General features: G+C 43.1%; 1 protein-coding gene across 3 annotated transcripts in view; it reads left to right on the forward strand.

Moving 5' to 3' along the window:
• LOC121674116 (deubiquitinase DESI2-like) overlaps nucleotides 1–14,021 on the forward strand; it is a 90,496-nt gene extending 76,475 nt beyond the window's left edge. For all 3 annotated transcript variants that reach the window (XM_042048148.1, XM_042048149.1, XM_042048150.1), the window contains one exon: nucleotides 13,156–14,021. In XM_042048148.1, the coding sequence (XP_041904082.1) occupies nucleotides 13,156–13,398 (243 nt within the window). In that variant the 3' untranslated portion in view covers nucleotides 13,399–14,021. The remainder of the gene's footprint in view (nucleotides 1–13,155) is intronic.
• The last annotated feature ends 1,452 nt before the right edge of the window (nucleotides 14,022–15,473 follow it).

A 15,473-nucleotide genomic window follows, 5' to 3' on the forward strand; every position in this document is an offset into this window, starting at 1 on the left:
TTGCATACTGGGTTTATTTGCTTCCTTCTAAAAGGGCTCTGAAATCTTTTGATGACAGCTCTCTCATCTGCCAGTGTTTGTTCCTGGTTTTTGGCTTGTATTGTTCTGTTTCAGCATGCGAAACCAGAGACAGAGCTTTATAGCCGAGTGGTGATGTCTGAGTTAATGTGTGTTTACACAGACCTGTCTGGCAGGCCTTGAGGTTTGGTTGTAGGCCCTGTGCTAGGCAGCTGTGTTCAGACACCCTAATTTCCTCAGCTGGCTGTGGGCTTGCTAATTAGTATCCAAGCAGAAGTTGTCCCTTTGGCAGGGCTGTGGGTGGTCATATAGACTGAGGGTTAAGTGTAGCCGTGTGTGCTGCTGGCTGGGGTTACAATTCTGCAGAGGGAAGGGAAAAGAGGTGTAAGATTGGCTCTCCTTCCTGGATCAGCTTCCTCAGGAGCATGCTGTGAGACAACAGTCACATATCCAATTGCCAGGACTTGTAGGACAAGTTCCTCATCCTCACAAGGACTGCTGAAACCAGAGGTTTTTTTCAGATATTTTTGTTTTCTTTTCCTTTACCTGTGTTTTCTCAACAAATAGAACATCCATTCAGAAATCTTCCATCTACATCTCTTTAGGAAATATTTTTCTGTCAAATTCCCATTTAAGATGATGATGCCTTGGGTCCCACCATGATAACTGGTAACTTAGTCTTTAAGAGTTACGTGCAGGCTGACTGCTGATGGTTAGAGGCATGTCTGGACCTATGACTGTGACTCTGCCTTTTGGCCATGCATCTTGAAAAATCCCTGGACTATAGGAAGTCCAGCACAGGCAGCTAAGCTGTACTTAACCACTGGGCATGCCTTTGATCTACTATCTGCCTCTGAAAAAACTCACTTTGCAGTGTAATTGCAGCCTTGTTGTTTGCTGTTGTGGCATTGAGCCTCTCCCTGAATCCATGCATCTCTTCTGAGTCTTCTGAACTTCCTGCCCACATCACTTGTAAGCTGCAAGGGGCTTTATTTCTTACTCTCCCATTGCCACTTAGCTCTGAATTTCTTTTCTTCCTACTGCAGAATGTCCAGCATATTGGACTTGCTCAAGACTTAGTTCTCTCCCTGCTTTGCCAGTTCCCTATGGACATGTAATGAGCAGCTATTGGAACAAAGAGGCATTGGTCTACTCACAAAGCTTTCCAGCTTCTCTGGAAAGAAAACAAAGAATGCTGCCATTTCAGCTGCAGCAGTTCAGATTTCATCTTCTCCAATGCCATTTTATGGCAGCTTTCTCTGTAAGTGAACATGCTGCATGATCAGGAGTCTCTTCCTGTGGATTCTTCTTCACCAGGATCTTTGGGTTATTCAAGAAGTGAAGAACTACCAGAAAGCATAAGTGTCTGCACAGCACTTTAATTAGCTTTGAAGGAAGTTCTGATGTAAAGCAGGGCAGAATTTCCTGATGGATAATCATAAGAAAGAAATCTGATGCATTCCCTGTGCATTTGCCCAGCTTCAATTTAAGCTCACTGTATACACACCACTTAATACCTCTTTGCAGCCTCCCTTTACCCTCACCATCTATGTCAGTGTGGAAATGTGAGAGGACCTTGATTCTAGCAGTGAAAATCTAGTCAAGGTTGCCTCAGCCACTTGATTCCTGCAACATGGTGTCATGATACCTGTATTTATAAACCTCTTAAGCAAATTGTTTGTGGATTAAAACGAAGAGCTCCATCAACTGGGATTAGCAACTTGCCTACAAAAAGCTTTCTCCTTTCATGTTGCTTATGCTGACAGTCCCCAAAATCAAGTAGTACCTCTACCATACTCTCTGAAGTATGTCCAATAGGATGGGCAATCCCTTTAGAGGACTTATGCTTACAGTTTGTGCAAAGAAAAATCACTGAAGTCATCATCATCAGATCCCAAACTTCCCATCCTGTTCTGAGTTCATGTACCATTCTGTGTTTTAGTACTCCAGTGGGGTTTCATTCTGAGGAAGTTATGCATGTGTGGGGAATTCAGTTAAGACTATGTCAAGATTGGAAAAAGCCCTTCTGTTTGATTATCTGTTTTAAGTTACTTTGTTCCTAACAATCCCCTACAATCCTCTCCAATGTATGCTTACAGCAGTACGTTCAAAGGGCCCTTCAAGTAATTGCAAAATATTTATGTTCTTTATGAGTTGTCCTGGCTGATGAAAAGGCTATTTAAACTCTGCCAGATGGTAAAAAATATTGGCTTTTGAACATTAGAAAAACATTTTAAAACAAAAAAAGAAAGGCTAAAATAATTAGTTCTTTCCATGAGATGAACTGTTGAATTTCCTGATTCTTTTAAAACAAGGAGATGTGAGTTAGAAAAAGGACAGAAGTTACAAATTGCTCTTAAGAAGACAGAAAGGCAGGGAAAAGCCAAACTCAAAGAAATTCCTGTACTCTAAGTCCCCCTGTGAGGACCTGAAGGTCTTAGGTTCTATCCTTGCCACTGCTTTGCAGAAACACTTGTGGGCCACAAGAAAATGTGCTGTGAGGTGCCAGGAAAGACTTGCAGTTACACACTTGCTTTACTGTTCTTTGGGCGTAAGGGTCGGAGCATGCAGACACAGGGAACTGTGAAGTTGCTGTCAGAAGGCTCTTGTCAGTGCAAGAGCATGGCTCATGATTTCCCTGCAAGCCTACAATAGAATTTGGAGTGGTGAAAGGCAGATCCAGGGTGAGGCAAAAGCATACTTGGCACAGCTTGTACTTCCAAATACACGTAAAGGTGAAAGGTTGACTGACAGGTTTGGGCATATGAGAATATGAGCCCTGCTGATGGGTGGGCATATGGTGAGTGTACAGTGCCTGAGGACAGCTTCTTCACAGGAGATAGCAGCAACTAGAGGATCAGAGGGAGGATGGTTTACAGTTTTGAGGTTCTTCTCCATTCTGGTGATATTCCTCAGTGTTAAGTGTAAGGATCACAAGTGTCACTGGATCTTAAAGACTCTGGAAAAGCTTTTGCTGCTTATCCCATTCACAAACAGAAGACAACTCATTTGACTTCTCACCAGCAATTTTCTATGCTTCTGAAGTTTTCTAAATAAGCTGTGGAGCTATGGTCTTACCAGAGTGATGACAGTTGCTACAGCACATCTCAGAAAAGGACAAACCACCATGGGGAGGGAGAAAAACACCTCTGAATCAGCACCATAACTGGAAGATAAGTGAAATGACTCAAGGAAACCATTCCTTCTCCTTTCATTAATGTGATTATCGTCAAGCAACTATCCCCATTTAAGGAAACCCTCCAGCACCTTGCTACAGGACATACAGCACATGATTATCAAAGAAGTGTGGCTTCTGAGCATCAGGGAAGGTGGCCCCTTTTAATCCCCAATAGCCTTACTAGTGGTGGGAAAGCAATGAACTCAGTGGGTCTTATGGGACCTTTTGATAACATATGAAGTTATAATTAAGAAATTAATTGAGAGGCAGTGGTTTGATTTGCCTAAGAAATTGTTCATGTTGGAGCTTTACCTCAGGACAGCAGTGGCAGAAGATTTTAATCTTGTATCACATCTTTCCTTCATCTTCTTGAAAGAGGAATGATTTCTTTTTGATTTGTGTGAGTAATTTATCTTAAGTACTGGAAAAGATCAAAACCCTCTGTATACCCTGAGAAACACCTGAATGGTCTTGTATGAATCCCTTCAGAGTCTTCAAAAGCAGAATCTCATTACATCACTGAAGGGTGATGAAGCACAGTCAAAAATCCCTATTTGCTTCCCAAATTATCTCATCTTTCTCGTATACCTATTAAACCTATTAAAAAATATCAGACCCAACGTGTCCCCATTTGATCATTCTTCAGAAGGCTTTTAAAGGTAATTTGGATTTCAGGAGTTAAAAACTCTGAAGGAAAACTGATTGGTATCTCATTATCCAGCTTTCTTTTGTGCCTACTGATCCTTTTCACCCCTTTATTGCTTTAAATATTAAAAGATCTGTTTCCTTATTGCTCAGCATTTCTTGATGCAAATGATTGGATCTAGGGAACAGGGCTCAAAGATGCCATCTGGACAGATGGTTAAAATTTGAACTAATTATTAGAGTTGAACTAGGATTTTTGGAGTAAACCAGGTATTCAAAAGCAGAGCCTTTTAGAAGGATGTGATAGTTTTAATAAAACTATTGCTAGGATATTTTGTGGGTTCAAACAAAACTTCCAGCTGATGAGACATACTCATTCACAAGTAACTGAAAGAGAGAAGCTTGCTGAGGTACAGAAGAGCAAGTTGGACTAAGGATTTATTTACCTTTTGTCCCACATTTCGGGAAAAGTTCTCCTGAATATCACCCACAAAATGTTCTGAAGCAGGGAATCCCTCAGCCTCTCCTGTGGGAACTGTCCTACCTTAATTATTTACATAAACAGGGAGATAACACATTTCAGCAGGACAAAAGAGAGGCCTAAATCAGAATTATTGTCCGTGTTTTAGAAGCTCATTTTGAAGTTATAGAATTTTCAGAAGTTTCTAGGGAGAGAAAATTATTTTGGAGAACTGGTGATCTTGTTCTTGTACTAAAGTGGCCTTGGAAAAAATAACTGGAGGTAACAAAGTGAGCTGGGCCTATTCTTTGTTGACGAAGGAGGGGAAGAGAGTCTTCTAAGCATTTGACGTGGCTGATGTCAGCCTTGGAAAATTCTTTAGCACCCTAGATGAGGCTGGCTCCTAGAAGGCAAGGATTCTGGACCCTGTCACAATCAAATACTTTTCAGCCAGAATCCTAGAGCTGCAGCACTGCAATACTCAACCTGGGATGTAAATAGCTTCCAGTCTCCTTAAGTCACGAGGACTCTCTCAAATCAGCCTAAAAGGATGGTGTCCAACAGGAAATGCCCTGAAGATTAACAGATGGAGTCTGCACAGTGGATCCTGATGGTTACCGAGGGCTGTAGCAGGCATCTAGCATACCCACAATTGATGTTGACACCACAGGGATATTATTAAACCTGCATGCCAGATGGAAATACTTGGTAAAGCCACACATCTGAATCTCCTTGAGAGGCAGGGGATGATCTTGGTGCAATCAAGTTTGCTTGCAGGTGGATCACTGGGTCTAGAATGGGTGCTAGGGCTTATTTACCCTTTCCTTGGTATTATTAGTTGAGATCTGTCCTATTGACAATAGCAGAGAGAGGCACTGTCATTGCATGTCAGTGTGATAGCAGGAAATCCGCATCTCTTGTGACTGCAGTGCACCAGAAGATACCTTTGTTATTGGCTGTACAGCTCTGTCTGGTGTATTCTTTCCTGATGGTATGGCTGTCCCAGTTGCCCTTTGTCAATGTGGTTGGAGTTTTGCTAGAACAGGGGGATTGTGTTTTACTTGTGGAGGGTGTGGAGCTGTGCTGAAGTGGCAGGAGATGGTAGTCAGTACCTATTTTCTCTCTGAATATTCACCCATCCTTTTTCAGCCACAGCAAAACTGACAGCATATAACAAACCTCAGAATCCTGCTTTCTTCAGAGAAGCTTGATTCTCAGCAGATTTTCTGAAATAAGGCAGGTTTGCTGAATCAAGGATCAAATGAGGGCAGTTTTTTAATCATCAGTGAACAATTCAAGACTAAAGCTTTTCAGGTCCATCCCCAGGCGCATGTGACTTCTTATCATCAAGTTATTAAAATCTAGGAAGCTCTCCTTAGCCTGAAAGCTATCACGGAGAAAGGATTAAACACCAGAGAAAGGAGCTTCAGGTGGCATTTGAGTCACAGTCAAAAGCAGCAGAAGTTTTTATAAACCAATCCTTAGCAAATCCTAAGTAGGCAAATAATGCTGACGTCTTCCTTAGTCAACAACTGCTTTTCAGTTGCCTCTGTTGCAGAGGAGGTAGGTGTTTTGTTGAGTGAAAACCTACGTGCAATTCTGTTAATGGCAGGGGAGACGATGCTCCCAACAGACATCAAAGACAGAAGGAAATGAAGAAACAAACAAATGAACAGGCACAGGACATGAAAGAACATTAGTAAAGCTTTATTTCCTGGTGCCTGAGCCAGTCCTCAGTGAAGCTGATAGAAAGACTGGCTTAGTGCAGCAGCCTTTGAATGTTGTTAGCTCCATGGAGAACAGGCTGTGTTTGTTTTCTGGTTTCTAGCTGCCACATATGTTTAAAAGAAGCTTATTTATTAAGATGCCCTGCACCCATAAATTTATCCTCATGGTTTCAGATGGATGTAGTTTTACCTCTTGTTTCTGCCTGTATGCATGCACAATTTTGACTGCATGTAGTTAATAAACTGCTGTATTGCATTCCTGATATGGTGTCTCTGCAGTGGTAAAATGACGTTTTTAGGTGTAGGTTGCGTATAAGTTGAAATTTATGAAGTCTTTGGGAATTCCTTAGAATGAAGGCTTCTATAAAAATATAATTTTTTCCCCACTGTTAACCTCTCTAGCCTTGCTATCCTGAATAGTCCAACAAAAATTATTACTGGGATAATTTTTTATATGCACTTTTCAGCTCTCAGTCCATCTTCTTTCCCCATATCTACTTGTGCAGGAGAATAATATGAGTTGGCAGGCAATTTGAAACAGAAATCAACCCCCCCTAAATGGCAAGTTTTTAGCACATCATTTCAATTTTTTGTAAAAGGGCTGATTTTGTCTGCAGCTATTTTAGGTTTTAACTATAATGTGATCTATATAGCAAAAAAAAAAAAAAAAAAGATTATAAGTGAAGATATTTTTAGAGGAAATTTAACAGAAGAAAAATAACTTGAGCTCTCTGGGGCTGGTGTAAATGTGGTGTGTTTATCCATCTATTTTATTTTATCTGCTTTTTGCATCTGTCTTACCAAACTGAAACCCCTGTTTCCTTATCTGTTATAAATGAGCATAATATCTTGGAGCTAAGTTAGTTCACACTGTCTGGGGAGTTCATTCCTGGTCACACCCTCATGGAGCCTTTGAGTCTGTGTGTGTGCAAATGCCTGGGAACAGTGCCTCCTTTCCACAAATGAAGATGGCAAAAAATATCCCTGTCCTTTTCACCACTGCCTGATGCTAAATGAAAAGTGTGACGAGTGTAATGAACTGTTTGACTATGTTGATAGGCTTTGAGACTGGAACCTTTTGCTTAGGAGTTGTGCCAATGCTGCCAGACAGAAGGTCTTTCCCCATTCCTACGAGTTCTTGTATTCTCCCTTCTCATTGTATCTCCATCTGCAGCAATCTGCTCCTCACTAATGTTAGGAAACAAGGCTTGAGACTGAAACACAAGATTTTTCTAGTTAGCTATGCAGGAAAAATAGACACTCTGAATGTCTTCTCCTCTATGCATATGGGTTGGCCTGGTCATACTCAGCATGTCCATAACACTTGAAAGGACAACCTTGTTAAGCAACAGCTGTTCTCAGCCACTGGTCTTGAAACAGCATCTGCTAGGAGAAGGCAATTCCTCTTCATGCCATCATGATAATAGGAATAAATTGCAGTTGTTCATTCATTTGGTGGGATATTCTTTATTTTAAATGCCATTAATAAGCCCAGACTTAATTATACTCAATTTTCCCCAAATGGTCATCCATTATGAGGCCACTTGCTACCTACCCTATCATCCCGCAGCTGTTGGCTGTGCTTATAAGTGCTCCTTACAAAGACCTTCATGCTGAGAGGGCATTGCCATGCTCCAGTGTTGGTACATACTCATCAGTGATGCCACTCAGAATTCAACTCTGAATGTGGTTCAACAAGGTGTTACATTTGCACTGGTGGCTGGGCCAGCGAAGCTGGAACAGTCCTGTGAGTGCTGAGGTGCCATGAGCCATCTGTCTCATTTGACCCAGAGCTGCCTACCCCACCATCTCTGCATGCAGACTGCTGCAGAAAGGCAACTCTGCCCTTCTGCCACACATCCACAGAGGTGACTGACACATTTCCAACTAGCATCATAAGGGGAGCAAAACCATGGGTATTAGTCCCTTCGTTCAATGCTTTCCTTTTTCCCTCACTCCTGGCTAGTCTCAGACAGACAGTGCAGGTGCTACCTCTACTTTACAACACCCACAATCCTGGAGAAGGCCCATAGGAGTTGCAGTGTCTTGCCCCTTGCAGAACAAAAAAGGATTGCATAGGAGAATGGGGGCATTTCAGGCAGTTGCTTAAAATCATTTAGAATTCCTTTGACTTGGCTGCTACCTTCCTGCCTTTGACTCAGGTTCCTACCTCCCAGAACACAGCCTCATTACTGAGCTCATTTATCCTCATCTACAGTTTCTCAGCTATACCCTTTCCTCTGTAAGTCACAGGCCATTCCTGGCTCTGCTGAACGTGTGCTGCATGCAGCTTCACAGCCCAGTGGCACTTCATCTATTCTGTTGATCCCCACAGGCTAGTTAAATTCCCCAGAGTAGAAACTGCAATTTTTACACAGTAAGTATACTATAAATCTGTTTCAAGCAATTGATCCCAGCATGCCAACTCCACCAAGGTGAGACTGTACCTTCAGGTATGTTGTGAAGGTGGTTACGTCCATTCTCTTTCAGAAATGTTATTTTCAGTGTACACACTATGTGCAGCAGCTGATCAGGGGTGCAGAGCTATAGGGATGTTCCTTGATGCACTCAAACTCCCTTAGCTCTGCCAGCACTGGGTAATTATGCTACCAGGTTAGTTTTTGTGAGGTGGCAAAAAAGATGTCCCTTTGCATTGGGTCACTGTTTTATTCTGGATATGTCAAAGAACTACATAGATTGAATTGCCATTTTCTCTTTCTATGGATGTGTTTTGGCTTCTCTTGCCTGGGCAGATGTGCTGGTTTGTATCTAATGGCCTTATTCTGAAATTCTGATAAACATAATCTATGCTGTATTATGTAGGCCTTGTAGGAACCATCTTATACAAATACTGTAATGATTCCCCTTGAGCTCTATGGCCTTTGCTGTTAAATTGCTCTGAGGTGTGTGTTAGACTCCTCAGGTGCCAATAAAAACCCTCTGCATTCTCTAAGAAACACCGAGGGAAATACTATACAGTAGCTCAAATCATACATGTCCCATGTGGATGCCACCTCATCTTTAGCAAGGCTGCTAAGTGGAAGAGGCAGTGGGTGGTTCAGCAGATGTTCAGTGCTGAACTCTCCAAGCCTCAGTTTGAAGATAAGAATTGAAGTAATTAGCTTGTATTGTTTGAGGAATGTTATGTTGTCTCTGCTCATCTTGATTTTCATGGATTGGTGCCTCTGGGAGGGCTCACTTAAAAAAAATATCTTCAGTGCCTTGAGTTATACTTCTGTGCATGGCTTGAATTGCCCCAATTGCATCATCCAGCACAACACAGAACCTATTACATTTGAGAGCCTTCTCTTAGGATCGACAAGTGATCAGCCCTTGTCTTCTTTTTGAAAGGGGCTCAGCCTGTTGGACTATCTCAGATAATGTCTGGCATATGCCCATAGAACCAAAGCCTTCTTAAAACGCAGCACATCTATAACATTGTCTTCTAGAAGGCAGGAGACTCAGCATCTTCCATTGTTGGATGGCATTTCAGCCCATGTTTCCCAGCTGCCTGGCTGCTCCCCTGCCCACCACAAAGCTTTACAGGGAAGTGTTGAAGCTTTGCCCAGCAGGGACATGTAGCTCCTAGGACACTTAGGGGAGGGGAGAAGGTGCAGGGCAGTTTGTACATTCTAACCAGTGACTGTTTAGTGCAAAATGATACAGCTTAAGATGCTGGGAAGATATTTTTGTATCCCAAATTAGTTGTTTCTTGATGAGTTGAAATCCTGGTGTGGATTTGACAGTTGCCTAGAAAAAGCACCCAAACTGTCAGGTCCCATTTCTCCTGCCCATTTGGCTTTAGCCATGGATGGCTGAACGGCTGTTTCCACTTGACTCTGCAGGTGCCGGCCGGGTCATTCAGAGTTCTTACTCAGAGTCCCCAGAGGAAGCTGCAGCTATGGGAGATTTGGCTTTCTGTCAGCAGGTGCCGCTCAGTGGAAGCTGCAAGTATGTGCAGCCTTCGCCCAAGTGCCTGAAGCGAGAACTGGTCTCAGGCAATCAGAAGTTGTGCTTGCTGCAATTTCTGACCTGTAACAGTTTATTATTTATTTACATCTCCTGTCAGAGTTAGCACATGACCTAGCACAGAAAAATTCATCTCCTTCAAAAGAGAAAACCCCACTTGTTTGGTAAGGAAGCAAAAGAACCCCATGTGAAATCTTGAACTCTAAAACCATCTGAAAAAGGGTTCTGCTGATGGAAGCAATGGGTGGTAACATCATTCAGTGAGTTTATCGTTGCAGTGAGTGGTTTTCAGTGGAGAATTTCTCTTAAGAGCTGCAGTATATGGATTTTTCTGTGACTTCATATGCAGTTGGAAAACACCCACTTCATCTTGCTTGTGCTGTTTTATTTAAACTCAATTGGCTTAATCCCAGGGCAGCCAGGTTTATTTGATGTTTCTCCATTAGCTAAGCACTGCTGGATGCTCCAGCACAATATGCTTTATGGCAAGGAGTAAAAAACACGGAAGCAGACTGTAGTGTTGGTAGCATTCCCTGCCATTGCTCTTTTGCTCCTATTGAACATTGTGTTCTGCTGTGGAATAGTAACGAGGCTATATGGACAAGAGGTGACATGACAAGCAAGACTGAGGTAAGGGAAACCTTCATCATTATCCTTGAGCTTCACAAACTGCTCTTTGTAGCTTGATGGCCTGATGCCCACACATCTTCATTCTTTTTCTGGCTCTTCCTTGCCTTATTGATTCATTCTGGGTGAAGAAGCTCCTATAAAAAAAAGGCAAACATCTCAGCATTGCTTCCACATTGGGAAATGCTATTTCAGTTGCTAGGGGATCTGCTTAGAAAATAGACCCAACTCTTAAAAACATTTCCATTTCAGGCCATCTTACTGTATGCTGTTCTGTTGTTTCAGCTAATTTTCCAAAGAATCATACCCTGGTTTAGTTGTTCTATTAATATCTGGGAGGAAGACTTTATTAAAACTTTAAACTGCTTGAGAACTAAACTCACATGCATGCATATGTCACAAGGAGCCTAAACTGAGTCATCTTCTGTACCGGCAATATGTTGCCTAAATTCCTGAAGAGGAAGAAAGAGGAATGCTACAAAATCTGAGGGAAATTGTAGTGCAATTTGTGACTTTGTCTCAGGTCAAAGTAGTGTAGTGTAGGTCAAAATGTTTGAGTAGAACACATGGAATACAGTTTTAAACTTCAACAGCATTCTTGGGAAAATTATCTGATATGTCTGGTGAGAAAATCCAAATGGATCAGCAAATTTTCTATGAATGAGTCTTAAGCATATGTGGAGAGGTTATCCACTTATAGACTCAGACAACAGCTCTAGCAATGGAAACCAGGGAATCTGGATGGAGATAAAAAGTTGTTAACAAAGTAATTGTCCCCAGATTAAAAATTTCAAAAATACAGATTCATATAGCTGTGTCTAAGGTTAAGTGGAATACAGCATTGGTAAGAACTGAAATAAAAGTCCTTGGAGTGTATTAGGTGAAGAACAGTCTATGCTTGCAAGTAATTTTAGCAGCTAAATGGCTCTGCTCATTCTCTGATACCTAATGATTCTGTCTCCAATTTCACACATTGATTTTTAAACAATGCGTGTCAAAATAAAGTGAGTTCCATAGTCAAATTAGCACAGTCACAGGTTTGCTGCCTTCTCCACACCTCATTGGAAACTCCACAGTGCTGGAGCAAGCTAATTCCCTTATGCTCAAGGTGACTGTTGGACTGGGGCTTAGAGCATTCTGCCCAGGCCATATGCATGAAGGACCAGCTGCTCGTCAGCCGTAACAGCTGTAACATGGCACAGCCCGTCCTCTAGAAAATGTTCCATTCTCCCTGAAAACTTCTTGAAACCTCTAAGCCCTCTAAATCCTCTTATTACCTTACCAATAAAAGACTTCTCACCAAATCATCTTAGTGGACTCCAGACAAACACCATTTTAGTTTTTGCAGTACTTAGTATTAAATTAAGTGTAGTTTTAGTCAGAAAGAAGGTGGGAGGAAGAGCAGAGGAATTTAATATTGGCAAAAGGTACAGTATGGACAACCCTGGAACTACTAATTCATGTAAATTGTGGGGCAAAGTCTGCGGGATGGAGTTTCCTCTCTGTCTCTCTTGCTCCATGGGAAACAACACAGGGAGGGAAGGAGAATTCAGGTATTATGACTACTGAACCTGCTACGGACTTTAGGCTCTAGTATACTGGTGTAGGGCCCTACACACAGGCAGTATATTTACTAAAGACAGGCTCTTAAGGCATGCCTGCTGGTCAGTTCCATGTGTGTCTCTTCTGCATCTGGTAAGGGATATAGTAAAATGTAAAGGGAAGCATTCTTTATGTGGTCTCAGCCAGATACAGCTACTAAAATCTGGCACCTGTATGTCTGGGTGGTAAAATGCTACAGAAGAAAGGGTCTGCAGTATGCAGCAAGTTGTTTCATTGCACTGAATTTGATATGACCTTGGAAAACAAACTCTCTGTGCTAGCAGAGAGTAATCCAAATCAGTGCCAGGAGCATCTGTAATGGAACAGGGCTAGTGAGAACCTAGGTTGGGAGTTTTTTGTTGTTTTTTTCCCATATTAGGAAATACCATATGAGGAGAAATTAAAGGGTGGTATAGTAGGATAGGAAAAGGACCCCCAGCTACTGTAATTTGACTGATCCACTGTTGTCAGCCCAAGGAGCAGCAAGAACAGCTTCTCAGGCATCTCCATCTACCTAGCCATACTCAGCTTCTGGGCTCCTCAAGGTCTGGCCAGCAACAGCCTAAATATTTTTCCAAACTTTTTGAGCTACTTGGAAAAGGAATGTCATTATTTTGGTTGAGAAGCCCCAGCAGGCCTATCCTTTTACCCATGGCCTGCCTGGAGAACAGAGTCACCAAGGCCATTGAGGGCCATGAGCTGTCTTTCCTGGTCTCTGTTATGATGCTGACAAGGGCTCTGGCTGGCAGGGGTCCCTGTGCAGGTTGGGCAGTTGTGTGGACATTGGCAATTACAGCTGTTTCTGACTGTAGGAGATGCTCCTTTCTGTTCTGAGCAACAGGTTGAGGTGGTCGTGCAGATGGGGATGACATTGCCTCTACACATGTTTTGGTGCTATTAACCATGCTCCTTTTTGGTTTACTCCACAGATATTATGTGGGAAAGAGATCCCCCGCTGGGTGAACCGCCTGGCCTACTTCAGCTCGTGCATCCCCTTCCTCCAGAGCTGCCTCCCCAAGGAATGGCTGACCCCAGCAGCCCTGCAGAGCCACATCAGCCTTGGCCTCCACAAGGAGGAACAAGGGGACACAATGGATGAGGAGTCCCCGTCCACCTCTGCAGCCCCCTCAGCCTCAGGCACATCGCGAACCTGTAGACATACCCGGGTCTAAACTGCCCAGTTTTCCCCAAATATCCCTGCTCTCTTGCTCTGTTTATTTCTCACACCCTTTTGCACACACTGGTTTCTCTCTTCAACAGACAACACAGGGGAGGGAAGACCCTTTATACTTCAGCCGGTTTTCCAAGGACTGCCACTACATTTGCTTGGCAAAATGACTGTGAGTTCCAACTGCATTCTCTTCCCAGGGCCTTCATGATCCTTGATCTATGGAGAACTGCTGACTCTCTCAGGCATGAGAGCATGTGTATGGGCAGAGTGCACGTACTGTGATCTTCCTTCTCTGGAACTGTTTTATCTTTTTATCTCTCCCTCTACCCATTTAAGCCCAGCAGCCTCTTCGCTGTTTTGGCTGGGTTTTCCCATCCCCTATGACAAATCACCTGCCCACACCCAGTGAAGGAACCAGAGCCAGAACTCAACCTTCTCATCTCTTAGACCAGCAACAAACTCTACTCAGATCCATCCCTTTTGTAATTATCAGGTTTCTAACTCATGTGAAGGACAAATGAAAGGTGCTCCTGTTCTACAACCACCGGTTTTCAGTACTCAAATTTAAGAGCTTGAATGATTGTCCTGCTCTTGAAAATAATAACAAAGAACCTAGAAAATGAATGTTGTCACAGTGGCTTTTCTTTGGGGTCAAAAAGAGGATGGGGCCATGGTGATTAGAGGCAGCTACTAAGCAGATGCAGAGATGACTCTTGACCCTATTGGTGCTTTTTGGCACAGACCCCTCTCAGTTCTCCTAATTCTAGGCAGTGTTCCTGGTTTCCTTTTTTCCCCCAGATTCCCTGGGGAAATCTCTCTCCTAGCTGGAATTTGCTGGCTGTATTTGGGAAAATGGCCTTCCTGAGCACAAGAAAGAGGAGAGTGAATCTGTTTGGAAGGTCAGTATTTCCTGCAGATTTTCCTCCTGCACTCGCAGACATAAAATATGGCTTCAGAGCCATCCTTCCCTGGCCTATTTTCGAGCCAACCCAAGAAGGTAAAAAACAAATGGTGAACCCAAAGAATGTCAACCTGTTCCTTTCTCCTCCCTTTCTGGAGGTGGAAGGGGGAAACTTAGGGCCACATCTGGAAAGCACAGATGACCCTTCCAATGCATGGGCCACCATGGTGCCTTCCGCTGTGTGCGCTATTTCAGTTGAATGAAAAATGGGCACAGCTGGCTCACTGGCCTCTCCAAGCTGGCTCTTGACAATAATCTGGTCCTTGGATGTATTTATGCTAATTCTGACAGCTGATGAGAAAGCACAGGATGAGGAAAGGACAAGTACACTCTTCCAGTCAATCACCTCACTAGGAATTCTAGTCAGAAGGTGTAGGAACGAATCAAAGGGGAAATCCAGGCCCCCTCTCTCCCTTGCAACTTCTCTTGGCTACACAAAGGAGTATGAAAAAGGAACAGGCACTGTGTTGAGAGGGAGTTGCCATTTCAGAAATGCTGTTCTCCACAGCTACTACCAAGTCAGGACTTCCAGCCTGCACCCAGAGAGAACTACAAGCCCTTAAGATGGTGGTTGTTTCCCTTTTTTGGGTCATAAACATGTGCTAAGTCCAACCAGCTGTTTCTTTAGCTCAGGTATACAGGAGAGTGTGCTGTCAGAGCTGAGGGTCTCGGCTATGATGTACATCATGTCTGCATAGACAACGTTTAATGGTTTGTTGTATGTGCATGTCCTGAGTGAAGCAGGAGGCTCTGGAGAGATCTACTAGATGGAAATGTAACTCATAGGACGGCCTCACTCCACTGCCTCCTGAAGTGATGTGTGTTTAGGCAACAAAACCTTTACAATATGCCTCTCATTTTCATCCTCTGTACAAACCGCTGCAAGTTCTGTACTGAACTAAAGTCATGTTCCTTCTTAACCTTGGCTGCCCACAGCCAATGCTGCATCGTGAGTAATTCTGCAGCTTCTGGTAACCAGTCCAATACCAGTCTTGATTAGTCTGGCTTGTCCAGGGATGTTTAATAAGATTTCCATCCTGATCTCCATGCCACTGCCCAGAAACCATGTTACATAATGTACTGTTTCACTCTGTATTCCCCTGCAGTCGTGGTCA

This window comes from Corvus kubaryi, unplaced genomic scaffold, assembly GCF_017639235.1.
Source record: "Corvus kubaryi isolate FWS band 111438036 unplaced genomic scaffold, C.kubaryi_AGA036_p1.0 66, whole genome shotgun sequence".
NCBI lineage: Eukaryota > Metazoa > Chordata > Aves > Passeriformes > Corvidae > Corvus > Corvus kubaryi.